This window comes from Podarcis bocagei (assembly GCF_964188305.1).
Source record: "Podarcis bocagei genome assembly, chromosome: 7".
Taxonomy (NCBI): Eukaryota; Metazoa; Chordata; class Lepidosauria; order Squamata; family Lacertidae; genus Podarcis; species Podarcis bocagei.
The window spans coordinates 17520404-17547363 of NC_138132.1; the positions used below are offsets into that span (position 1 = coordinate 17520404).

A 26960-nucleotide genomic window follows, 5' to 3' on the forward strand; every position below is an offset into this window, starting at 1 on the left:
TAAAAAAAAAGTATATGCACTGGTGTGGTTTTGTAAAAGGCACATTTTTACTCTGGCAACCAAGACCTTTCCTCTCCAAAGAGACAGCCCACCCTCCGTCCAATTCACACACTTCTTGTACCGCATCAGTGCTCTGGGAAGGGCTGTGGCTCAGTGGTAGAGCATCTTCTTTGCATGCAGAAAGTCCCAAGTTCAATATCCAGGTAGGGCTGAGAGAGAACCCTGCCTAAAATCCTGGACAGCTGCTGTGAGTCCATGCAGAAAATACTGGGCCAATGGTTTGACTCAATATAAGGCAGTTTCCCATATCACTCTCCTTCACACTATCATCTGCTGCAAGGATGAGCTTGGAGCTCTTGTATCATCCCTCCAGCACCTAACCCTCTGGATAGCCTTTGGATTCTTCCCAGCACCTCAAGCTGTTCTGTAACCAGCTCCATTCCAAGAGATCCCTTCTGTTGAATGGTTTCTTTAAATGTAAAGGTTCATCATTGTTCCACTCCATGTGTATGTCTTTAAGGGGCCGGAGCAAGGGCCAGAGCAAGATAACGAGACCCAGCTTTACAGCTGTGAAACATAGCAGGTGCTGCTGAGTTGTACTGATTAAACTATGTCAGCAATTGGGTACAGTATATAAGGAGCAGCACCTAGCTCTCCCATTACCCTGGGGGATGGGTTGGTGGTTGGGTCTGGTTTGGTTTGTTGATGTATTTAGTGTAAATGGAGTTTTTGTTTTTCTTATTAAAACCTTCTTTAAGTACTTTTTGAGTCCTTTCTTTTTAATGCATGGTCTCCCCAGCAAGCTCTCTGCAGCGCTACAATACTGCAAAAATCCAACACCCTCCAGCACCTAACCCTCTGGATAGCCTTTGGATTCTTCCCAGCACCTCAAGCTGTTCTGTAACCAGCTCCATTCCAAGAGATCCCTTCTGCAGCCACAATGAAAGACTCAGAATCCCAGAAATATTTCATCAGAATTCATCTACACACAATGTAACCTTCTGGGTTCCCCTTAACTGGGTTGGCTAGGTTGTTGCCTGAGAACCCTAGACCCCGCACGACATGTTCACGTCTCATCATTATGCCAGGAAACCAAAGCTCCAATTTGAAAACCTTAGATTCCATACACCCCACGGTCAAGCCCCACAAGAAGACAGCATGGCTCCATTTTCAGTGGCCTGGGTCCCATACTGAAGACCGTGCTTGGTCTGAAGCGTCCTCTTCAGCCCAAGATGGACCTTCAGAATGTCAGACTTGAGTAGCGCTGCGCACATTCCTGGTGCGAGGTTGTATAGGTTGGAAGGGAGAGCTGCTGTCCGTGGTGCTGATGGGCTGGAGAGAAGTGGGAGAGAGAAGAGGTCAGAAAACTGTTTAGCCTAAAGCAGGCATGTCCAAAGTCCATTTCGGGGGCCTAATCTGGTCCGCTGGTCGATTTAATCTGGTCCCTGTGGGTAAAATCCTTTAAAAAGCTCAACAAAGTTGTTTGGTCAGCCCCTCACGCATGTTCACTTCATCAAATATGGCCCTCTTTGAAAAAAATTTGGGCACCCCTGGCCTAAAGCATTGTTCACAGCAAATTTTGGGTGGGGTGGGTCCGCCTTCCTTCAGAGCCACTGGGCCATTTTGAAGGGAAGCTCAAAGAGTTTTTGCAAGGCTGTCAACATTTCTCTGGGAGCTTTGGAAAATCCATAGCCAGGGTGCTCCACGACACACAGGGTTGGAACTCGGCAATGCATTATATGTGGGGCTGCCCTTGAAAACGGCTTGGAAAGTAGCACAGAAGCCAACAACCACATTGCCTGCTGTTTGACCGTGATGGAACCATGTTTATATTAGTTCTAAAGGAACGACACTGGCTCTCTTTGTGCTACTGAGCCCAACTGAAAATGCCAGTCCCTAAATGGCTTGGGGTGTGCATGTTTCCCATGCACCTGAAGGAGTGCTTTCTCCCATACCAACATGCCTGGGCTCTGATACACTCTTAGAAGAAGGGCCGTAGCTCAGTGGCAGAGCACCTGCTTTGCATGCAGAAGGACCTGAGATCAATCCCCAGCATCTCCAAGTAAGGCTAGAAAGTCCTCTGCCTCAATTCTGGAGAGCCACTGCCAGTCAATCTAGACAGCACTGAGCTAGAGAGATCATTGGTGTGATTCAGTACAAGGCAGCTTCCTGTGTTCCTGTGGCGAAGGGAGCTGGGAGTTCTTCCCTGGATCAGATTTTTATGCAAGCCAGAGAATAATTGGGGGTGTGGGTTGAAAAGCATCAGGATCCCCTGGAGTTATTTTCCAAGGCAGCTTCCCAAGCTCCTATGCCAGAAGAGGTCCTTTTCCCATGAACCTTCTTAGACAAAGATGTATATTATGGATGCCTCCTAAGAGAGGCCCTTCTCTGTGATGGCACCCTGCCTGTGGAATGCCTTGTTTGGGGAGGAACAATATGCCTGCTGCCAACCCTGTAATTCCAAGGGCTACCAACCAGGTACATATGGCCCCACAGAGCCATTTCTTGGCAGGTATAGGGCCCCATCTCCCCTTTCTGAAATTATTCCAAGCCATTATTCCAAGCCTAACTGTGTTGCAGAGAGCGGGGAATTGGGGGCAGGTGATATCCTGGGAGGGAAGAGTTGTGGTGCACACATGATGCCCACAACAGTTTCCCCAATTTTCAAATCTCCCCATGGGCCCAAAAAGGTTGGAGGCACCCCTGCGCCCTCTCTACCCCCCACTGCTGTGGTCCTTTCAGTGTCAGGTTAAAACCCTTTTTATTTGACCAAGCAATTTCAGATTTGTAGCATTTCCTAAAGCTGGTTGAATAGCTGTATTCCTCTTAATTTTATTGCACTGCTAGTTTTTGTTTTAATAATATGTTTTGTAATTTTAAAATCTCTCCGCATGCGGTCCTGAAATCCATTTTTGGACAAAGGGCAGCTTATAAACATTTTAATAAATGCATGAATGAATAAATAAATAAAGTTGACAGGTCGAATAATCGATACAGTTTAGGACTCTTTCCCCCTTGCTGGAATCCTGATCCAGATCTGGATCCTCATTCCTGCAATTGCCACAAAGGGAGGGGGGAAGAGTAAACGGGAACTTTCCCACACCTTTCAAATGGCAATCTTGAGGCCCCATGATGTGGTTTGGGACTGCAACACAGAACAAAGGGCTAACCCCTGGCACAGATCACAACACACATGCAGACATTTCTGGAAGAAAAACTGTGCTGGAGGGCAAAGACCACATGATTCACATCACATGTTGTTCGGCCTTATCCAGCTTGCCAAAATGTTACTTTGCATCACCACCACACCTAGGCAAGTTGTTGCCCACACCCAGGTGAGCACAGCCACCCCTGCTGCGTATCGATTCCATGCCACTATTGCTTCCATAAACATCCTGTTTCTGCTCCCTGGCTGAGACGAGGCCACAATGCAATCTGTATTTGACCTGGAGTTTCACAACTTGTGACTCAGCCCAGCCTATGTGGAGTTTGAAAACAATGGTTCTTTGGCCCTTTAAACCTCCCCAGGAGCCCAGGCTGGGCTAAACATGTGCACTCAGCTTTTGCCCTGAAGCAGTAGGACTTTGGGTAGTAGCCACTTATGCCAGTTAATCAAAAATCCATGCCAGCAGAAGGACATGAGAAGGCATCTTTGTGCAGAGAATAGGTAATAAATAGGGGGTTGAGACTGGAAGGAGCTCTGTAGGTGAAAGCACTAGCTAATGGTTAATGCTGGTCTGATGCCCCAGTAGAACACCAGGTGGCGCCGCAGAAGCAGTAGAACAGGGATGGCCTTGTTATGGTTGGCTCCATCTGCCACAGCTTAACCGTGTGTTTCCCACAGCACTTACCAAAGTTCCAGGGCCACCATATTTGCGTAAGTGTTCCTCATAGGTAATGGCATAGATGTCAGAGTCTCCTGATGACCAGCGAGGGTTTCCCCAAGAGGGGGCGTTCGACTCCCGCTTGTTGCCATTTGGGAACTGGAAAGATGGAGAGATATTGAATAGGGACACACACAGAGAGAGAAACTACTGATGATTTGTTTCAGGATTATCCAACATGGTAACCTCTGGATATTGCTGACTTATCATCCCTGATGACTGGCTATGCTAGCTGGGACTGGTGGAAGTTATAGCATGGCACTGTCTGGAAGGCATTGGGTTGGTTTATTTGTCTGCGGTTTTTATTAGTCACTTAAAACACTAACAACAGACAAAAAGAATCCGGTAGCAAAAATCATTTTAAACAGCACCGATCCACCACTCCAAAAATCCAGAGTGGGAACACAATGTATCCATAAAACAGAAAATTACCAATCATTCAAAACCTGTGCTCAGATGATAAGTTTTAAGCTGCACCTAAATGTCATTGGATCTGTTTGGGGAGGCTGTTTCAAAAAAGAGGTGCCACCACTAAGAAGACCCTTTCTCTGCCTTGCCTCACCAAGTGCCTCCCCCTCCAAGAAGCTCACCTCACCCGAGGTGGATCTCAAAAGTTGAGCAGCTACAAGTGAGAGGAAGTGGTCCTTTAGACAGTGTTGCCATCAAAGCAGAACCTAAAAGCAGATGTTGGGGTCCCACACAGCAGAATGAACAGGAGGAAGGCCCCCCAACAGCATCAGGGATGCCTTATAACATTCTGAAGTAATACACATCAGCATCTAAAGACAATTAATTGTTCTTAGCTACAAAACACCTGTGCACATTAATGATACCACCTGGTTAGAGGTGAGTTTCGCAACTGTTCAACACAGCACACAATGGCCTCTCTCTCTTTCACACACACACACATCCCTATTATACTTGCATCTCATTTGATCTTACCTGACGTGACAGGTAGTGTTGTCGGTTCTCAGGTGGCGTTGGGGGGATTTTCTTCTCCTTTGCTGTAAGGAGTGAAAGGCTGATGTCACTACAGCTTTGCACTGATGGTGAGATTGGCTGTCTCTCAGTTCCCAAAGAAATATCCCCTGGAATGCTGAACCAGAACAGAACCCTTCTGGCTAGTTGTGATCACAGCCAGCTCCCGATTGGCCTATCCTCTTCGACTGTGACCAGCTCAGCACAAGGGGTAGAGGATTATTTTCCCCTCCTGACTTATTGGTATCACTACAAGTGGGATCTGCAACAAAATGTTGCAGCATGGAGTCTTCCTGATTGCTGTTACAGGCAGACAGCTACCCCCTCCTCCAGGACACTCCCATGCAGGGGCAGTTCATGTGGCACCTTCCAGATATTGCTGAACTACAACTCTCATAATTCTTGACCATTGGTCATGCTGGCTGCAGTTGATGACAGCTGGAGTTCAGCAATATCTGGAGGCACCACTTTGCTCCCCCTGTTCTGTTCCCTTTCTTACCCTCAAGAGACGTGTGACATTCTGTGGCCACTGAACATGCTCAATCTTCACCAGGCTGGTTTGGGTTCCCCACCACCGCCACCCAACAAAGATGTGTTGTTCTGCAAATCTCAGGGCTCCTCCAAGTCTCCCTCTAGTGTGTGTAGGATATTCTGCTTTAGCTGTATGAGCAAAACAGTCATGCTGAACATTGGAAATAGAGGGATTGATGATGCCCGCATTTGGGCAAAGAAAAGCCTTTATGCCAAATATATATCTGATGGGCAATATATCTGAATGGCAAAGTCAGGGGCATCTTACCCATAGAGGCTAGTGGCGCGGGGCGCCAGGGAAGAGGCGGAGGCTGGATGCGGTGCCTCCTGGCATCAGCTCACCGCCCTTGCCCGCCTCCGCCATGCCGCGCCTGGAGCCTCCGTCTCCTGTGGTCACCGCGGCATGAAGTGGCCAGCTGAGCTAGGAGACGCCGCGGCCAGCCTCCACCTCTTCCCTGCCAGAGGAGCCACCCTCCAACCGCTGCCCGCCTCCTCCAGCCCTGCTGGCAGCGCCGTCCTCCCTAAAAAAAGGTGGACAACTCTGGGAAATGGGGGGAGAGAGTTTTGCACCACTGCACCGGATATGCTTAAGACAGCCCTGGGCGAAGTCAAATGCAGAAGCTGGCCCAGTGAACACAGATTTCAGTACCCTGAGAGTCTCAATCTCCATCTAAGTTTCTAGTACTTAAGAATGCATCTGATTTCCAGATTTCCAGAGTTGTTTGGCAGGACTAGGGAAATGAAACTGGTGGGTGGAGCATAGAAAGGGTGTGTGTCTATTTCTCTATCCTACATTTACACAATCGACTTCAAAGCAGCCATTATTATTATTATTATTATTATTATTATTATTATTATTATTATTAGAATTTATATACCGCCCTATACCCAGAGGTATAGGGCGGGCCACAGAATAAAATCCCATCTGACGTCCTCCAAACATTCTGGATTTTGAAAACTCCCATAATCCCCAAGCCTATAAGAATTGCAGTTCACAACAGCTGGAGGGCACCAGGTTGGGCAACTGTGGTTTAAAACTAACATAGTTATTCTATTTCTTGAGCCTGACTTTCCATGCTTGGTATTTAACTGGCTGAAGGGAGGTCAGCTGATCACACCCATCTGCCATGTGATGCTTCCCGCCCAATCGGTAAAGATCAGCAATTCGGTTAGCTTGTGTTTCGCTCGTCCGTGGTTCAGCCCACCTTTCCGAAGGCAGATTGGCCAGATCAAGCAGATCAACAAGAACAAGAGAGCGAGGATCAGAAGTGCCCCAAAGATGGAGCCAATCACTATTCCAGCAATGGCGCCTGCGCTCAGACTCGAATCTGTGACACAGAGGAAGGAGGGGAAATCAGGATTAGAAACACAGGGGTCCTCAGGCTTGTCCTACCTCAACCACAGTCCACAGAGGAGCACTTGAGCTTTACATATTTGTCTCGCAAGACTGAGGAATTTCCAAGACCCGGAAATTTTGACCCTCGCTTCTTATTTTAGATTCTATCCATCAAAGATTCTAGAGCCAGAAAAGTTTTGAAAGCCAGGAATCTGATCCTCATCAGATGGTTTCCTTGAAACTGTAAGCTCGTGGTGAGAAACCTGAACTCCAGCACCCATCATCTGCAGTCAGCACGGACAACTGTCAGCGACGATGGGAGCTGGAGTTCAGCTGCATCTGTATATTTTTGTGTTGTGTGTTTATTACATGTTAGGATATTTCCGTTCCACCTTAAAAGGGAGCAGGCTTTGTGAGTCAGAGTCTGCGCATGTCCTGTTCACCGGATGCTTATGTTTGCTATTGCTTTCGTTCTCTCTCTGTCGGAGACACTGACGCAGGCAGTCATGTCTTTCTTTGTTCTGATCAACGCTGAATAAAAACTTGTAAATAATGCTCTCCTGAGTGCAACTTTTGGCTGTGCATTATCTGCTGACAGAGTGTGCATGAGCTCTAGAATGTGGCAAGATATTTTCTAGAAACTCATGTTGCCAATTGCTGATACTGCGTGCCTACGGGAGATCGATGGATCGTCCGGCAGACGGCTTGGGGCCATGATGGACTTTATCTCCCTGGCAGTATCCCAACATTACATACATAAACACCACCTTTTCTCCCAAGGAGCTCAAGGCAATGTACATGGTTCTTTTCCTCCCCATTTCATCCTTGCAACAACCATGTGAGGTAGGTTAGACTTAGAGGCGGTGACTTAGCCCAAGGTCACCCAGTGAGTTTCATGGCTGAGTGGGGATTCAAACCCTCGTCTCCCAGGTCCTAGTCCAACACTCCAACCATTACACCACTTGAGGGCTACAGGTTGCCCTTCCCTGTTGTGGACCATCAGAACACTCTGCTGGACATTAAAGGGAGGATAGGCACATATTACTGTAAGTGGCATGGATGGGAAACTGTTGCACCAAGAGCCACAAAGGCCACACGACCCAGGAGATGTTCTGTTGTCCAAGGAGGCAAAACTCTTCTATCAGAGGCAAAAGCATGGTGGGGCCGCAGGACCCACAAAGGGCTCGCTGTGAAGGATCAGTGCATTCGCATGACAAGTTTTTGTACTGCTACGCATAGAGTAGAATTTAATATTCATGAAAGAGTAGCTTTCTTTTGAAAAGTAGAAAGAAGAAACAAGTTTCTAGACCTCATGGCAGAAGAAGAAAGACTGGAAGTGTCTCTACGACACTTCTTTCATTTGCCCTGGCTTGTTAAACAATCAAACAACAACTAAACCATGTGAAATAACACAAAATGCACAGAACTAAAAAGATTTCTGCAATCAGGCTTAACTCTGAACACAGACTTTGGGTTTTCTAGCACACAGGTGATGAGCTGGACCCCACTGTTCAATTTTAACAGCAGCAGCACCATCATAGATATATTGTTAAAAATAGAGATCTGGGATTGCAATATGCATCTTTGGACTAAAGAAGGGCCCCAGATCTGAAAAGGGTTAGGTTCTGAAAAGGACAAGGGGTACTGTAAATGTGAACTAGGTGTATAATAGTGTGGCATTTTTTCATGAAGCCTTTGCATAGAAAAGCATCCCCCCAACATACAACTTTTCAGAGTTTGCTGTGAAATAATTTGAATGGATTTTTTTTTGGGGGGGGGGGTATCATTGCCCTCACTTGGAACTGGCTTTGTTTGAATGTTTGAATGGATTTGGGGAGTATCATTGCCCTCACTTGGAACTGGCTTTGTTTGAATGTTTGAATGGATTTGGGGAGTATCATTGCCCTCACTTGGAATTGGCTTTGTTTGAATGTTTGAATGGATTTGGGGAGTATCATTGCCCTCACTTGGAACTGGCTTTGTTTGAATGTTTGAATGGATTTGGGGAGTATCATTGCCCTCACTTGGAATTGGCTTTGTTTGAATGTTTGAATGGATTTGGGGAGTATCATTGCCCTCACTTGGAACTGGCTTTGTTTGAATGTTTGAATGGATTTGGGGAGTATCATTGCCCTCACTTGGAATTGGCTTTGTTTGAATGTTTGAATGGATTTGGGGAGTATCATTGCCCTCACTTGGAACTGGCTTTGTTTGACCTTAGTGACATTGCCACAGAGGCAGATGTGACTGGTTATGTTGTTATCATGTCACATCATTAATTATCACAATTGCCTGGTTTTGCTAATGCTACTGTTCCCAGGGAGCATCCACCTCCCTCTCAATTGGCTTAATTTGCCCTCACTGATGTCAACAAATAATAAAATTTATCTTTTCACTACAAAACCCCCAGCTGGCTGGGATCACCCATGTGACTATTCACAGAAAGGAGACCAAGTATTACAGAAAAAGTCCAAAACCAGAAGCACATTGGGGAAACAATAGTAGCAAACAGGATTGGGGGAAAGGTCAGTAGTGACCATATAATTTAGGAGCATTGGGGGGGGGAATATTCCTGACTCTGAAAGCAGTGCTTTTATAACCCCATGATTAAAGCAGGAGAACATTTGGTGAACCTCTGCTTTATTTTACTTTCCGTTAAAGATTTTCATTTTTAACAATTATGGCAAAGCATTTTAAATGGCTGCAAAGTGCTTTTTTAAAAGCAGTAGGTGTGAACGCTTAGTACTGGCGCTAAACTATTTTAAGCCATTTAAAGCACTCTAGCCGCCTTTTGTGTCAATTCAGTCCCATAAAACCTGACTCTTTTCCTTTCCCCCTTCAAACCAGCCTCATAATGGCCATTGGCCTGGTCGCCTGTGGTGAGTGAAAAATTGCTTTCAGGCGACCAAGCCAAGGAACCTGTGCAAATCAGAAGAGAATTTCCCACTCTTGCGGGTCATGATTAAAAAGCGCATTTACTTTAATCGGAGAATGAAAACTCTCACAAAATGCACGTATGCATCAAAAAGCATGACTGTTAGGGCTGCGCAAGGCAACTCTGATTCTGCAACCCTGATCAGGCTCTGATCTGACCCGGACCGATCTCAGTCCTGAGACAAAGTGGGAGCCTTGCACTGCCTTTAATTAAAAGCTAAGGTGTTAAACTGGACCTGAATTGGCTCAATTGGGTTTGTGATTTCTCCAGACAAGATGCACAGCCCTAATGGATATCATAAGTTAAGGTTCCTGCCTTCACTCCCCTACCATGTGAGGTACAGAAACAGTGCACAGTCTGACATTTCATGCTCGCTTGCGATGTTGCCACCACGCAGCGACATTTTCCCTTGCCCTTTTAGCCCCAATTCTCTTCCTCCACAGGTTGGGGGCCACATGGGGGTTAGTGCTATACAAATGTTCCATAAAAATGCGGCTATTTGTTGAAATGAATGCCATGGAAGGCCCATTGGGAGGAATGGACATCGTGCAGATTTGGAAATAAATCTTACTGTCACCCTCTTAAGTCCCTGTGAAGGAATACAACTGAGCTGCACGTAAACATCAGCAGCCTGAGAAGTTTGACTAAACTTAGAGGCCCCGTCTGCATGGTACATTTAAAGCAGGATCGTGCCACTTCAAACATCCATGGTTTCCCCAAAGAATCCTGGGAACTATAGTTTGTTGAGGGTGCTGAGACTAGAAGACCCCTGTTCCCTTTACTATTCCCAGAGTGGTTTAACAATCAATCCCTTTCCCCAGGGAACTCTGAGAATTGTAGCTCTGTGAAGGAAATAGAAATCTAGAAACTGCACCCTTGACAAACTACAGTTCCCAGGATTCCTTGGGAAACTATGTCTGTTTAAAGTGCAGTTGTACCTTGGTTTTCGAACAGTTTAGTTCTTGAACGTTTTGGCTCCTGAACGCCACAAACCTGGAAGTGACTGTTCTGGTTTGCGAAATATTTTTGGAAGCTGAACATCCAACGGGGCTTCTGGTTGGCTGCAGGAGCTTCCTGCAGCCAATCAGAAGCCACGCTTTGGTTTCTGAATGTTTTGGAAGTGGAACGGACTTCTGGAACAGATTCCGTTCGACTTCCAGGGTACGACTGTAGTATAAAGCTGCTTTAGATGCATAGTGCAGATGCAGCCTGAATTTAGTGCAAGTTCTTTTACTTCAATATGAGCAGCTTATGTGTGTGTTGTGTGTGTGTGTGTGTGTGTGTGTGTGTGTGAGAGAGAGAGAGAGAGAGAGAGAGAGAGAGAGAGAGAGAGAGAGAGAGAGAGAGAATAATACAGGCTAGCAAATTTTGTTGTGGGCCAGTCATTTTTCTAGACTTATCTGCAATGCTATCCCCATCCTCAAACCACCCTGTTCCACGTGTCTCCTAAAATCAGGAACACACACCTGGTTGAAGGATGTAAACAACAGAGGCGTTCCCAGCTTGGGATCCCAAACGAGGCACAACCTGGAAGGAGTATGGCGTATGGGGCTCCAATCCTATAACAGTGGTGGATCGGTTGTTGGCTCCTAAGACTTGCACCGTCTTCCATTCCTCAGCAGAACGGTGCTGCTGAGGACCTTGCATCTGGATCCAGAAGCTAGTCACTGCAGATCCATTTGGAACAGTCCAGGCCAGGTAGGCAGAACCAGGATGAGGTCCGTGAGAGAGAGTCCAGTCGGCGATGGAAGGACCTGCCAAGAGAGGATAACTCATGGAGGGTGCTGTCCATCAGGTACAGTCCTGCTGCTCAGGACCAAAACAGATGCGATACGGAAGATTTGATGCAGAATGTCTGTAACTCAGTGGTTGGGAATCTGCTTTGCAGGCAGAAGGTCTCAGAGAGCTGGGAGAGGCCTCTGCCTAAAAACCTGGACAAGTGTTGACAATATTGAGCTAGAGGGGCCAATGGTCTTACTCAGTGTAAGGCAGCTTCCTATGTTCTGAAGACATGGCCCTCCAGATGTTGTTGGACTCCAACTCTCATCAGCCAGCATCACCTACCCAGCATGACGAACAGCTGAGGATGATGGGAGCTGCAGCCCAGAAGTATCTGGAGGGTCAAGGTTCTGCATCCTTGCTATAGTCCTACTGGTGATCAGATTTCCCAGTTTTAAAATTGTATTTTACAGTTTCTTAAGTGGCTAGTGTCTGATAATAACTGGAGAAGTAGTAACATGAATGTTCAACAAATGCACACACACACACACAGGGGTTCATTTCCTGATACATCTCATCAAAATAAGTTCCACTCAGTTTAATGGCTCTTACTCCAGGAAACCAGGAAACTACATCACTCCCCTCTCCTCTCAGCTGCTATTGGATTTAAAAAAAATACAGATATTTGTATAATGCCTGAAGTTTCCGCCCCCAGCCCACACTCAACTTCCAGGCAGGGATGATTTAGATCAGGAAAATAATGTGGTTGGGATTAATTAATTAAGGCAAGACTAGGGTTCACCACTGTAGGAGGAGGCCCACCAAGGAGCACTTTATTTATTACTTCACACTTAGGCCTCCCTTTCCCCCCAAAGTCTGAGAGGTCAAGGAGGTGAGCATGGTTCTCTTCCTCCTCATTTTATCACTCACAACAGACATGAGGTGGGTGAGACTGAGAGACTGTGACTGGCTCAAGGTCAGTCAGTGAGTTTCATGGCTGGGTGGGGATTTGAACCCTGGTCTCTGAGATCCTAGGGACGCAGGTGGTGCTGTGGGTAAAACCTCAGTGCCTAGGACTTGCCGATCGTATGGTCGGCGGTTCGAATCCCCGCGGCGGGGTGAGCTCCCGTCATTCGGTCCCAGCTCCTGCCCACCTAGCAGTTCGAAAGCACCCCTAAGTGCAAGTAGATAAATAGGCACCGCTTTATAGCGGGAAGGTAAACGGCGTTCCGTGCGCTGCACTGGTGCTGGCTCGCCAGAGCAGCTTCATCACGCTGGCCACGTGACCCGGAAGTGTCTTCGGACAGCGCTGGCTCCCGGCCTCTTAAGCGAGATGAGCACGCAACCCCAGAGTCGGTCACGACTGGCCCGTACGGGCAGGGGTACCTTTACCTTTACCTTTACTCTGAGATCCTAGTCCCACATTCTAACCACTACACCATACTGGCTCTACCCAAATCACTCCTCAAGGCAAAAACTGCCCTGCCACCTAATATAGCCCCTTCCTCAATCTGGACGTGGATGGTTTAAAAAGACATAAAGGAGAGTTTGGATTTGATATCCTGCTTTATCACTACCCTAAGGTGTCTCAAAGCGGCTAACAATCTCCTTTCCCTTCCTCCCCCACAACAAACACTCTGTGAGGTGAGTGAGGCTGAGAGATTTCAGAGAAGTGTGACTAACCCAAGGTCACCCAGCAGCTGCATGTGGAGGAGCGGAGATGCGAACAAGGTTCACCAGATTACAAGTCTACCGCTCTTAACCACTTCACCACACTGGCTCTCTACATATTGGTTGTTTCTCTCCCAAATCTTGCTTTGTCTTGAAAAGTGAGCATCCATGCCCTTATTCAAAATGGTGTCCCCATGCACACATTCCAGCTTCTCACACTTCACTGCCAGGAACCAAAATGGTGGCTACTACACTTGCTCTTTCCCCACCTAATGTAGCTGCCTGACTGCTATTTACAGCAGGGAGCAAAAGGGTGGTGTTAGGAATCCATGAAAAGAAATAAATATAGGAAATAGGACTTCAGTGGAGGTAGAAGGAGCTCTCACCAAGGATGGTGAGGTTCGAACGTTGGGATCCCAGTGGATTATAGCAGGTGGCACTGTAATCGCCCAGGTCATCTGGGGAAGTGAAGTTCCAGATGGTGAGCTGCGTTTGATCGGGGTTCAGGTGGTAACGGCCTCCGACAGGAATGAGAGACCCCTTATTCCGAAACCAGTCAATCTCCACAGGGTTGAAGGTGCCTTGGCAATGCAGTTCCATGGTAACGGACCCTTCAGTGCTGCTGTATGTCCGGAATGAGAGAAAAACTCCTGAGGGAGCTTCTGTGGTGGGAGATTAGGGGGAGGGGAGGGAAGCCGGTTATGCTGGTAAACAAAAGTTTCTGAAAATCGAAGACGAGGCAAAGCTCAGTGGTAGGGCATCTGCTTTGCATGCAGAAGAACCCAGGTACAATCCTTGACATCTCCAGGCAGAGCTGGGAGATAATCCCTTTCTGAAGAGAGACCCCTGGAGAGCTGTTACTAGTCAGCATAGACAACAGTCAGCTTGATGTACCAGCATAATGCAGCTCCATATGTTGGTCACATCATCATCAGACTGTGTTGTCTGTTGGTCACATCATCATCAGACTGTGTTGTCTTTAGAGTATTCCCAGACTGCAATGTCTTTAGGATATCTAGCTTTATTTACACATATATGCAACCGGAGTGTAGGATGGAGGTGTGCCAACAGATCTCGCTTCTCAGCTGGGTTTCCAAGGAGAGCCCCAAGCCACTGTGTCTGAAGTTTTCGGCATCAGCCAAAAACTCTCTTACACCATTGGCTTATTGTTCTACTTCCTAGGATGTTGTGGCATCCAGCCCAGTGAGGTGGGAAAAGACTTATCCATTTGTCTCCATGGTAACAGGGCAACTTCTTTGGACATGTCGATGGAAGTACTTGACTAAGGCCATGATCTTACAAAGGAATTGCTCTGGCTGTTTCAGCAGCTCCATCCACTAGATTCTAAGCCACCTTGATACAGAATCACGGGTGTGGAAGGAACCCGTGGATATCATCCAGACTGACCCCCCAAACCTATAACAAGTTGGATTCGTAATGTCCATTTTGCCTAATATAGTGAGTTTGTTCTTTTCAGTTTCAGTGCCCCTTTCTAGTATTATCCATAACATTTGTATCTTCTTCCTCCAAGGATTTCAAGAGAACAAATATTGGGGTTACTCCATTTTATCCTCACAACAACCCCGTGAGGTAGGTTAGGGTGAGAGAAAGGGACTGGGACAAAGATCAGCAAGTGAGCATCTCTCTTTCTAACTCTGCCCACTGAATCTCACTGGTTCTAACTAGCTAAGCCCTCTTAATGGGGGCCTACTAAACCCCTAAACCATGCACCAAGCACCCCATCATTTGCTGGTAACAGATCGCTTATTAATTGTTAACATTCACAGCCCACCTTTTCCTCCAAGGAGCTCAAAGCAACATACATGATCCTTCCACCCCCATTTTATCCCCACAGAAACCCTTTGAGGTAGGTCATGCTGAGAGACCACGATTGTCTCAAGAGCACCCTGTGTGCTCCATGGCTCAATGGAAATTTGAACCCTGGTCTGCCAAGTCCTAGTCCAACACTCTGACTGCTACGCCACAATGCTACACCAGAACCAGAACCAATATCTTGCCTTCTGGTTCCTCCTTGTGGAGGATTCTGGTAACCAGTTTAGTAGTTTAGATTTGATATCCCGCTTTATCACTATCCGAAGGAGTCTCAAAGCGGCTAACATTCTCCTTTCCCTTCCTCCCCCACAACAAGCACTCTGTGAGGTGAGTGGGGCTAAGAGACTTCACAGAAGTGTGACTAGCCCAAGGTCACCCAGCAGCTGCATGTGGAGGAGCGGAGACACGAACCCGGTTCCCCAGATTACGAGACTACAGCTCTTAACCACTACACCGCTAGTCTCACCTGGAATCAAGCTGCAATTGCCTTGCCCGGTCATATGGCGTCCGAGACAGATGATTTTGGTGCCACTGAGCTCAGCTGGGAAGGGAGAGACCAGCAATCGCTGCAAGTTGGAGGTGCTGACCTCCTCGTGTCCTGGGAGCCCCTGGAAGGTCAATTGCGGGGTAGGGGAGCCACCAGGCCAGGAACAAATGAAACGCAAAGCGGTACCATTGTCTGCTGAGGCCACAGAGCAACGGGGGGATCCAAAGGGTCGTTCTAAGAGGGGAGAAAGAAAGAGATAACTCAACCGTACACACAAATCAGATTGGCTGGATTCAGAGAGACAGAATATTTCATAACAAGGAAAAAGATCTTCAGACAACTTAGTTTCACGTATGCGGCTATCAGAACCAGCTCTTGCTAAGTGGGAGATAGGGCTAGGTGAGGGAAAAGAGGTGGCCTGGTTAGGTAATTTTAGCCAGGGCTTGCCAACCTTGCTGGGCCAGTGGGCACGTTTGGAATTTTGAGGAAGTGTGTCGGGCGCCAGTCATAAAATAGCTGCCATGGGGGTGTGGGTTTCTAGGGGGGTCCAAGCCCCTAAATCAAGAAATAGGAGAAACCTTCTCAAAGCAGAATGCGTAACAAAATCAACATAACTTCATAATAATAATTTAAAAAATCTGAGATAAAAAAAACATTAAAGGGAGGAGAAAACATCAAACTGGGTCACATAGCAGGGTAAGCTTGTGTTAATAATAGCTGAGGTTAAAACAAAAACAAAAACCTAAGCATGAAAGATGCCTGCCTAAAAGGCAAAGGCAGTGAATTTAGTTCAACAGAAGCCGGATCAAAAGAGAAGGAAGATTTCATGCAGATGTAAAGCAAAGTATAAGCCCTCCAGATGTTTCAGACTTCATTTCCCATCAGGCCCCAATATGGGCAATGGTCAGGGATGCTGGAAGTTGCCACAGTAGCTACTTCTGCTGTAGAGGAAAAGGCATCACTCTGCACCAGACTTCCACTGAATTAACAGTTATTCCACTTCTGGTGAAATCTGGGCTCTTTGACAAGGATGGGAAACTCTACAATGGAAACCTAGCAACTCACCAAATTATAATTCCTAGGGCTCTTTGGGGAAGGCCTTGAGAGGGAAGCTAGTATCATTTACTCCTGATGGTGAAGCTCTGAGTGATGTTGCTTAGGTAGTGGTACCCACACACAAGAGCGAAGTATCAACAGGCTTGGGGAAAACCCAAGGTTTGCAGAACAACATTTTAAAAATGAATTCTAAATGGGGTTTGCACCTGACACAACTCAATGGGGCTGAGCCTGCTCTGTGACCACAGACTGTTGAATAACCATTAAGGGTGGGAGAAGGAATGTCTTCACCCCCATCTTTCTGCCCGGACACTGAGGTCCAGCTCCGAGAACCTTCTGGTGGTTCCTTCACTGCGAGAAGTGAAGCCACAGGGAACCAGGCAGAGGGCCTTCTTGGTAGTGGCACCTGCCCTGTGGAATGCCCTCCCATCAGATGTCAAGGAAATAAACAACTATCTGAATTTTAGAAGACACCTGAGGGCAGACCTTCAGACATCTGAAGGCAGTAGAAATAATAAAATTATAATGAGTATGATATTATTAGTTAATCCTGGAAGAGAAGAGTGGAGAAAGAATCACACAGATAAGAAAAAAATAGAGAGAATTGTCTGGATTTCTTGGTTTACAAGAGCACAGCCGCTATCCACCTGCCACTCCGCCCTGGAAAACTGGGGGTTGGAACTTGATGGGCTCCTGAAAGGGGGGGGGCATTCCACACTGCAACATTTTGCTGCAGCTCCCCACATGCAAACCTTTCTGGTGCAGAAATATGCTCCTGTGCCTGACTCCCTCCCTGCTGAGAGTAACGCCTCTTAGTCCAACAGGAAGACGGACGTCAAATTCAACTCACGGGCAACAGTGAGATGGTGAGTGTTTCGAACTCGGCGCTGCGTGTGCTGATTGATGGCCAAGCAGGAATACGAGCCGGCCTGATTCAGCTGCACCTTGGGGAGCTGCAGGACAGGCAAGGAAGGCACGTAGAGGTCCTGAGCATCTGCCACGTTCCAGTACATCTTGGCCGGGGGCTCAGACGGCGCCAGGCACGTTAGGTTCACGGTACTGTTCACCAGCACAAAACTCCCCGCGTCAGAGTCCCGCTCCGACGAGGAAACGGTAATCGTCGGGGTCTCTGGGCCATCTGAGAGGAATGAAAGCCACACAGCCATGTAATACAGTGCCAATGAAATGTCTATTTCCTAGGGTGTTTTTTTAAAAAAGACACAACAGGCAATCTATCCGTCAGGCTTAACTGCCAGGGAACCTGCCTCCTCTCCCCAGCTTCGGTTACCCAGGTTGCGACCTCGCTGACGAATGTGGCCATTCAGTGGTCATTTAGCAGCAGAAAGGTGCATTGCGGTCAGCTGTATTTGCCCAGCCACCTGGGTAAAAGGCAGCGCAGCTGTCTTAAGTAGTGTCCCTTCCGCTTGCGGCTGGGATGTTTGCCCTTTCTCTGCGAGAAGCGCGGCGAAAGGCTGGCCGAGGTCGCTGGCCGCAAGCACATGCAAGGGAGGGGGGAGGGAGAGGAAGCAAGTGTGCAAAATCAGTGCATGAACTCCTGTGAATGATTCTGACTACGTGGTCTTCGCCAGCGGCTAGGAGGAGGAGGAGGAAGAAGAGGAGAGCAGCTGTCTCGAAGCAGGATGGACGTGTGACTGGTCCTTAAGCCACATCTCCCTTCGAGCAGCCAATCGATCTCTGGTAAATCTTCCTTAAGGACATCTAGCCCAGTATCCTGTTTTCACAGGAGCCAACCAAATGTTAAACATTAAAAAAAAAACACCTCCCTATATAGGATTGCCTTCAGACGGCTCGGGGGTTGGATAACACCATACCCTCCAACCTTTCTCCAATGAAAATAGGGATGTCCTAAAGAAAAGCGGGACATTCTGGGATCAAATGAGAAACTGGGACGGCTTCTTTAAATCAGGGATATCCCTGGGGGAAAAGGACACTTGGGGTGTCTGTAATATTTAGAGACTCATGCTCTACCGAATGAGCTATGCTTCATTATTCCTTTCGTTATGATGACATCATCAATAATAGGCGACAGGCGAAAACATTCCTCTTCCCCCAGGCCTTTGGCTAATTAAACAATGTAAGGCTTTTTAAACTCTGTGTTTGAGGGTCATTGTTTTGTTTGTCATTGCGTTATGTATTTCTGTGTTTTTATACTGCAAACTACTCTATGATCCTTGGATGAAGGGCAGTACAGTGCTACCTTGGTTTACAACCATAATCTGTTCCGGAGGTCCGTTTGTAAACCCAAACAGGTTGTAACCCAAGGCGCGCTTTCGCCAATGGGGCCTCCAAAAAAATTTGTTCGTAATCCAAAAAAAGGTTGCAAACTGGGACATGCACTTCTGGGTTTGACGTGTTTGTAATCCAAAATGTATGCAAACCAAGACATATGCAAACCAAGGTACTACTGTATACATTTTTTAAAAAATAAAGTGACTGGTTTTTAGCTTGAAAATCAGGTAATAAATACCCAAGGAATGAATAAGCACAGATACCAGGCTAGTCCTCAAGTACATTGTCAGCCTGCCTCTGTGATCTTTAGGAGCAGGGCTCCCTAGAAGTCTAAAAGTTATTTAGTTATGTGTTTTTGTTTGTGTGTTTTGATGCTATAAAGCACCCTGTGATCTTTGGGTGAAAGGCGGTATACAAATTCAATAAACACACAAAAAAGTTATTATTTGCTACATTTTTATCCCACCCTTTGTCTGAGAAACTCAAGAAAGAATACCTGGCCTCAGTGAGTTGGACTAGGCTGAGAGCCAGCGACTGGCCCAAGGCCACCCAGGAAGATGAGTGACATAGCAGGTATATGTAGCTGGCTGTCCGCAGTTTACGTCCAACCACAAGGGTACAACATGTCAGTATATAAAAATGGTAATCTCTAGTGTGTACTCACAATAGACAGTAAGGTTGGCAGTGCCAGTCCCGTTGCCAAAAGGGTTGGTGATAGTACAGCGATAGACGCCCGCATCAGTACGTAGAGGGTTTCTGATTTGCAAGGAACCAGCCGAGCGCAAGAATCGGGGGTTTTCTTCTAGGTTTTTCCCATCCTTGGTCCAGGAGACAGAGCCTCGGACTGGGGTGCAGTTCAGGGCCACCGAGCTGTCTCCTTCTGTCACCTCCGCAAAGGGTGGGGTCACAGAGACATTGCCCACCTCCTCTGGAAAATAAGTAAATACAGGAATGGGAAGTGGGAGATGCTCCCATACCATAGGTCTAGCCCAGAAATAACCAGCATGGACCACCCCACTCCCCAGATATTGTCAGACTCCAGCTCCCACCAGCATGGCCAATGCTCAGGGATGATGGGAGTTGTAGTCCAACAACATCCGCAGCATGCCACATTGACTACCCCTGCTCTAGCCACTAATTCCCCCTCCCTTCCCAATGGAGCTGTGAATTCAGAAGTGTTTCTTCCCAGCTCCCATCTTTGTGCATTAGTCTCTTGTTATAGTAACAGATTCCTATGCATATACTTCTAAATTTGCATTTTGTTTCATATCAGGCAAGTGCAGAATAGAGGTGGCAGCAGAGTTCCCCCAAGCTAGGTTTTGAAAAAGCAACTCTGGAGGCTTGTTCAATTAAGGCTCAAAAGGAGAGGTGAGTTTTACACTTCCTCAGAGGGAGAGGAAAACTTCACGTCCCTGTATTCTTCTCGACGTCCAATGAAAATCTGAGCCTCAGAAGAATCTCTGGCTTCTTTGACTGTGAAAGGTTTTGCATGGCAAGGAGAGAGAGCTCTCTGAGCTAGCAAAGCCGTAGTCAGCCAGGAATCATCTAACCAGAGACTCCCTGCAGGGGACAGAAGTCTCTAGGGCTGGGACAGATTGGTAGCTGGAGATCGCCAGCTAGAAGCAACTCGCAAGGTACTGGCTTCCCAGCAAGTAGGTCACTGTTGGTTACTGAGAGGGAGATGGGGAGGTGGCAGGGAGGTTGGTAGGGTGCAAAAGCAGCGGCAAAGCCAATCCAGCCCTCCTGCCAATGCGTTTGCACTGCGCCAACCTCCCATGCCACCTCACCCCCTCCCACTTGCTAAGCCCACCCACTGACTTTGCCACACCCATCACACACACTGACAGATCTGTCAACATACCATGATCCTCAGCTGCCAAACCCAGCCACTCCACCCTCGGGCTGTGGGGGCAATAACGGAGGAAGACACGGAAAAGCATCCCCTGCAAGATATCTCTGGGACACTGGCTTGCTCCCCCTCCCTTGCAACTTACTTAATTGTCCCCTGTGCAGTGAAAGAGGGTGATGCTACCCCATCTAGGCAGCCTAAGAGGGCAAATGAGGACACGCACACACCACTCAATACGAAGGTGATTTGCACATGCTACTTTATATGCACAGCTGCACATTCTGAAATGTTGATTTACATAGAAAGACAACGCACCTCCGCCACAATGTCGACATCTGCAACCCAGTGACATGTGTGCCTGCACTGTCTGCAGTCTAGGAGCTAAGTATTGTTGGGCCACTCCGAGGCCATCTTTGCATTCAGATCAGACTTGGGCAGCTCATCAATACGGGACTCCTTCTAAACAGAGGACTGCTCCATCAATCCCAGTCAGCCCTAGACAGGCTCCCACCTGCCTGCCTTCCTACTTCCAACCAGTCCAAGTGGTGGCCCTGCCTATCAAGCTTCCTCTTCCTTAGTCTCAGTTATGCCCCTTGTAGAAAGCAGCAGGAGGGATGGGGAACCTAACTGGGGTTTACTTGTCTCTTCCTGTTGTGGGCTCTGGCGCCACCTACTGCTGGGCTCCCGGCCTTCCACTCCACAAGTCCCAAAGGGCACTAGCACCACTGGGGAAGCCTCTTTTACGTGGACTTTCAGGGCTTCCTCGCTCTTGCCTTTAGTCCCTGCAGCCCAAGGCTGGACTGGCAGCTTTGGAAGCCAAGGGCCTTCTATCGTTGGGCCAGTTTTTGCCACTGGGGCCTCTTCACTCTGCCTCAGTTTAATATAATAGAGTGAAATTGCTTCATTACATGGAACAGGAGAAGAATTAAGAAGTAGCCCTGGCCTCACTTGGGAGGGGGGCGGTTAAGTCAGAGTCCGTCTGTTATTTTGCTTTTGTTTGTGCTTGGCTGATTTCTGAGTTAATCCGAGATGAGCATGGGAGAGCTTGCCTGTCTCTGGTGCAGAAAACATGAAAACAAGTGTGCTGCTGGAAGAGCAGAGTCTTCGGAAAACACACAACAGCATCTGGGACACTGATCCCTGGTATGGGAAGGGAACCTCTGCAAGCATGCCCCCGTTTTCATACCATGAAACGCCGGAGGGCATATTGAGAAAAACTCTGCTCCTATGTGCACAGCCCTAGCACACCCACACATTGGTGTCCCCGGTGTGCTGACATTGCAAGAGGAAGCAGGGCAACCTGCTTTCAGTGAGGTGTTGCCTTGTCACTTGCGATGCTGCAGATATAAGAGTTTCCATGGTCAGGGTTAAATAAAGCTGAAGAGAGGGCAATCTGCGGGCCAGAGCAGTCAGGATCCAGGGCAACCATGCCATTAGGCAAAGGGAAGCAGCTGCCTCAGGCAGGCGATGGTGTGGGTGGCCAAAACAGCCACAAGCCATTTCTCTTTCTTTTTTTATATATCTAATTTTTATTAAATTTTCTGTTTTACAGTTTAAAATACTCATTTTGCATCCTTAAGATATCAGTGACTTCCCTTCTTCTCTTTCCATGGTTCATTTTACATATCATAAATCCCCGCATATTTTACAAAAACCATACCATTCAGTATTCCATTATTGCATCCATCAAAACGTGTTTACACTGTTGAATTTATGTTAATGCTGCCAGCGTTTTCAGCTGTACACAGTTATTTCCCATCTATTCAAATAAATGTTTGCCAATCTTCTCTAAACGTATGTTCTTCTTGTTCTCTTATTCTATATGTCAAGTCTGCGAGTTGTGCATATTCTGTCAACTTAAGTTGCCATTCTTCTTTTGTTGAGACTTTGCTCGTTTTCCATTTTGGGACTAACAAAACACGGGCCACAGTTGCTGCATACATAAACAACCTTTTTTGACAACTGGGAATTTCAGTCTGAATTATCTCCAACAGAAAGGACTGGGGGGGGGGGTTGGGTTGGGAGGGGGAATAATATTAAACATTTTTTTCAATTCATTGTGGATCATTTCCCAATACTCTTTTACCTCACAAGCCATTTCTCTTTCTTGCCACACAGCCTGTCTTGAGCTCCCTGATCTGGCCTGGCGCTTCAGGTGCAACAGAAGGTGCAATCCCCTTGCAAGTGTTGAAGGAAATTTTTTGTGGGATATCTAAAACAAGGCAGTCAAAACCAACTACTTCTGATTGCTAGAAAAGCACACACAGAGAGGAAGTTGGATCTCATAGGACCTACAGAAAATTCTCCCTGTGAGAGCCACTCCCACTGTGCCCAGCCAGGTAAAGGGGAGCAATTTATATAATTTGGTCACTTCCCCGGCCTGCTCTCTCTCTGTGCCCTCTGTTATCTGATCTCTTCTCTTCGATGCTTCATCACTGACTAGGGATGTAGGACATGCACTGAGCCCGAGTCACAGCTCAGACCCTAATTCTAATCTAAACTATAATATAAGTAGTAGCACTTTTTAAAAAACTTTATGGAACTGTTTAGAACTTTTACAGCTGTCTGGAACTTCTGAAAACTATATTGGAGAATCACTGGAAGCAGGAGCCATCCATACTCCAGATACCAAGAAGTAATCAGTGCGCAGAACACGCAGTCAAAGTGATGCGGGAACTTCATAGTGCTTGCAGCAGAAACAAAGGCAAACTGCAGCTTTGATTTATTCTAAGCAATAAGAAGTGTTGTGCATTGTACAATGTACAAAACATTGTACAAGTATTAGAAAATTTGCAAGCTCTATTTTCCCCTGTATTGTAATACATGCTATGCATATTACATATTATACAGTTACATATACAAAAATTGATTTGTGGATTTAGGGGTCACGTTCCACCTCCCCCCCCAAAAAAAAAAAGATTTGGAAATGACTGTTCATTTCAGCCAAAAGTTCATCTAACTAAGCTACAGGAACATGAGTTTGTAAAAAAAAAGTTATAACCCTGGTGCCTAATGTGCTGTAAACCGCTTTGAGTGGTACAGAAATGAAATTAATAATAATAATAATAGTGTTTTTTCTGGGGGGACACAGGGGTACGCATATGACTAAACATTTTGTGAATCTAAGTTTGGCCTCATTGAGGGGCAGTATTTCAATATGAGTAGAAAAACGAGAGTACCCCTAAACATTTTTTAAGGGGAAAAATGCACTGATAATAATTTTAAGCCTGACTCCTAACAAATCCCAGCACTTTTTACAAGCTGCGTTTCCCAGGGTTCTTTGGCTGTCAAAGTGGTAAGGTAAAGGTAAAGGGACCCCTGACCATTAGGTCCAGTCGTGGCCGACTCTGGGGTTGCAGCACTCATCTCGCTTTATTGGCCGAGGGAGCCAGCGTACAGCTTCCGGGTCATGTGGCCAGCATGACTAAGCCGCTTCTGGCGAACCACAGCAGCGCACGGAAACGCCGTTTACCTTCCCGCCGGAGCGGTACCTATTTATCTATTTGCACTTTGAACTGCTTTTGAACTGCTAGGTTGGCAGGAGCAGGGACTGAGCAATGGGAGCTCACCCCGTCGCGGGGATTCGAACTGCCAACCTTCTGATCAGCAAGTCCTAGGCTCTGTGGTTTAACCCGCAGCGCCACCCGCGTCCCATCAAAGTGGTACAGTAGTGCTTTAAATATATGGTGAAGATGTGGCCAGACTTTGTGAGAGGCTAAAGCCAGAGACAGGAAAGGCACTTAAGCTACGGACTTGCCCATCCACAGTGGCAAAACACCAGTACTCACCGTACACCGTGACAGCGATGTTGCCTTTCTGTACCGCATTCCCTAACGGGGAGATCTCCACTGTGTAGATGCCAGAATCTGAGGTCGTCACGGCCGTGATGCTGAGGTTCCCACTCCCAGGGAGCACGCTGAACCGAGGATGGAATCTGTCTGCTACCACAACAGTGAAGTTGGGTCTCAAGGTTCCCATTGCTATGTTGGTTGCATTTTGCCTCCAGATAATGGTGGTTTGAGAGTGAGAGGGGGGTAAGGCAAATGGGACCGGGAGAGAAACAGAGTCCCCCACTCGCACAGCCAGAGGAGATGAAGGCAGAGCAGGAAATAAGGGAACTGAAAATGAAGAGAGGGGGGAATGAGATTATTATATTTTTTTGCTAACACTCGTGTGGTTCAGCGACAATAATCACTTGAAACAAGAACTCGTATCCACACACAGAAAAGTTCTTCTACATCAGCCTTTCCCGGGCTGGCCTCCTCTAGATGTTTTGCATTTTAACTCCTATCAGCCTCAGACATGGGAGATAAAAGTCTTTCTCTTTTCTTTTATCCCATTGCTGGAAAAAGACAATGGCCTTTTCGAGAGATGTGAAAGTACGGCAGAGCTATCTGATTTGTTTCTTCTGCAAATGTCAAAGCCCATTGTTGCCTTTGTGAGGACTGATCCTGCTGTGAGGACCAGGGAGAAAACTCCATGTAGTTGGCATATTAATAAGAGACCACCTAATTTGCACTTCTCAAAGCAATGCAAGAACCAAAACACAACCATCCTTCGAAAATTTGCACTTGCCCAGATTTCGTGAACCAAGCAATGTGAACAAAAATGCATTGGGGGGGGGGAGAAGTGTGCATGAAAATGGATATATAGGTGGAAAGCACATCCAAAAATGTATTGTTTATTATGGGAAATAGTTTGCAGAAAGGTCCACGTTGGTCACAAGTGCATGCAAAATATGTGTTTGTTAGGAGAAATCTGTGCCAAAATACTGATGTCGCATAGACTTTTTAAAAAATCACAAACTGCTGCAGAAATTAGGAGAACTGCATTTAAGAGCTTATATACACATATGTTCTCTCTGTGCTTTCCAGAAAAGGCTTGCGTTTTCAAGCTCCATGTCCAAGCACTCTTTTCTCTCTTTTTTGCTCTGGAACTTTCCCCACTAAATCCCACTGAAATGGCAATCCACAGAGAACCTAAATGGCCTCAGCCCAGTATACCCAAAGGAGCGTCTCCACCCCCATCGTTCTGCCTGGACACTGAGGTCCAGCACCGAGGGCCTTCTGGCAGTTCCCTTGCTGAGAGAAGCAAAGCTACAGGGAACCAGGCAGAGGGCCTTTTTGGTAGTGGCACCTGCCCTGTGGAATGCCCTCCCATCAGGTGTCAAGGAAATAAACAACTACCTGACATTTAGAAGACTTCTGAAGGCAGCCCTGTTCAGGGAAGTTTTTAGTGTGTGACATTTTAATGTATTTTTAATCTTTGTTGGAAGCCGCCCAGAGTGGCTGGGGAAACCCAGCCAGATGGGCGGGGTACAAATAATTATTATTATAACCCAAATTGCCACTTTTTGCACTTTAGCTGTGAAGAGCAGGTTTTTGCAGGGAAAGCTCTGGTGCAAAAAAAAAAAAAGGAGAACCCAAAACACAGAGGTTTAAATTGCAGACCTGTGCCCGGAAAGAAGAGTCCAAGCGGTAAGTGTGGATAAGTTTGCAAAAATGAGAAACAGAGAGAAACTGAAACTGATGGTTTTTGTCCAGGGCTCTCTTTTTTCAGCAGGAACTCACCAGAAATGAATTCCAGCACCTCTCAAGTGGATGCCATTGCCATTACAGTGGACGCTCGGCTCGTGAACGTGATCTGTCTGGGATGCACGTTCACAACCCACAGCATTCACAACCTGCAGTGGTGTGTCTGCGCACATGCGGGTTGCGATTTGACGCTTCTGCGCATGCACGCCTGCTGAAACCCAGAAGTAACCCATTCCAGTACTTCCAGGTTTCGGCGGTCCGTAACCCATAAAAACACAACCTGAAGTGTCTGTAACCTGAGGTATGACTGTATAAGAGAAAAAGGGAGGCATTCATGGTGAGTTCCAGCACCTCTTTTTCTAGAAAAATAGCACTGAATTTGTCCATTCCTACCCTGGTGTCAGCCTTTATTTTTCACAGGTTCTGTAGGATTTGCATTTCAAAAACCTGCCAAACCTGTTTGCATGGAGACAACAACAGGTTGAAAGGAACTGACATGTGCACTGTATAGAAAATTATGCTTCTCTCACAGAACCTTCAACTCACTTTCTCCGTAAAAACAACTATTGCCTACATTAAGACTCTGTTTCTAATTAGCACTAATTAATGCTACATAGCCATGAACCACAATACTAAAGCTCAGTCCCAAAGCTTGCTGGCAGCTACTTTAAATTTGTATACATTTAAATAAATTCAAAATCCGGTTAAATAATGTAACTTTATAGGGAAGGCTTGTTGTAATGGGCCCCTTCCTGGAACGGGCGGAGACTGTGAGATATCCTGCATGTCATTCACTCAGACTAAATAAAAAAATAAAAAAATTCCTTCCAGTAGCACCTTAAAGACCAACTAAGTTAGTTCTTGGTATGAGCTTTCGTGTGCATGCACACTTCTTCA

At 46.8% G+C, this 26960-nt stretch overlaps 1 protein-coding gene across 2 annotated transcripts in view; it reads right to left on the reverse strand.

Annotated features, from left to right (window-relative positions):
* Nucleotides 1–845: 845 nt before the first annotated feature.
* VSIG10L (V-set and immunoglobulin domain containing 10 like) overlaps nucleotides 846–26960 on the reverse strand; it is a 38527-nt gene continuing 12412 nt past the window's right edge. The window contains exons 2-11 of one of the 2 annotated variants that reach the window (XM_081199768.1): nucleotides 24318–24647; nucleotides 19345–19608; nucleotides 17281–17568; nucleotides 15354–15608; nucleotides 13441–13716; nucleotides 11131–11418; nucleotides 6599–6721; nucleotides 4827–4888; nucleotides 3852–3983; nucleotides 846–1332 (exon numbers count right to left, since the gene is read on the reverse strand). In XM_081199768.1, coding sequence (XP_081055894.1) covers nucleotides 1249–1332; nucleotides 3852–3983; nucleotides 4827–4888; nucleotides 6599–6721; nucleotides 11131–11418; nucleotides 13441–13716; nucleotides 15354–15608; nucleotides 17281–17568; nucleotides 19345–19608; nucleotides 24318–24647 — 2102 coding nt within the window. In that variant the 3' untranslated portion in view covers nucleotides 846–1248. The remainder of the gene's footprint in view (nucleotides 1333–3851; nucleotides 3984–4826; nucleotides 4889–6598; nucleotides 6722–11130; nucleotides 11419–13440; nucleotides 13717–15353; nucleotides 15609–17280; nucleotides 17569–19344; nucleotides 19609–24317; nucleotides 24648–26960) is intronic. The other variant, XM_081199769.1, reaches the window with a different exon arrangement.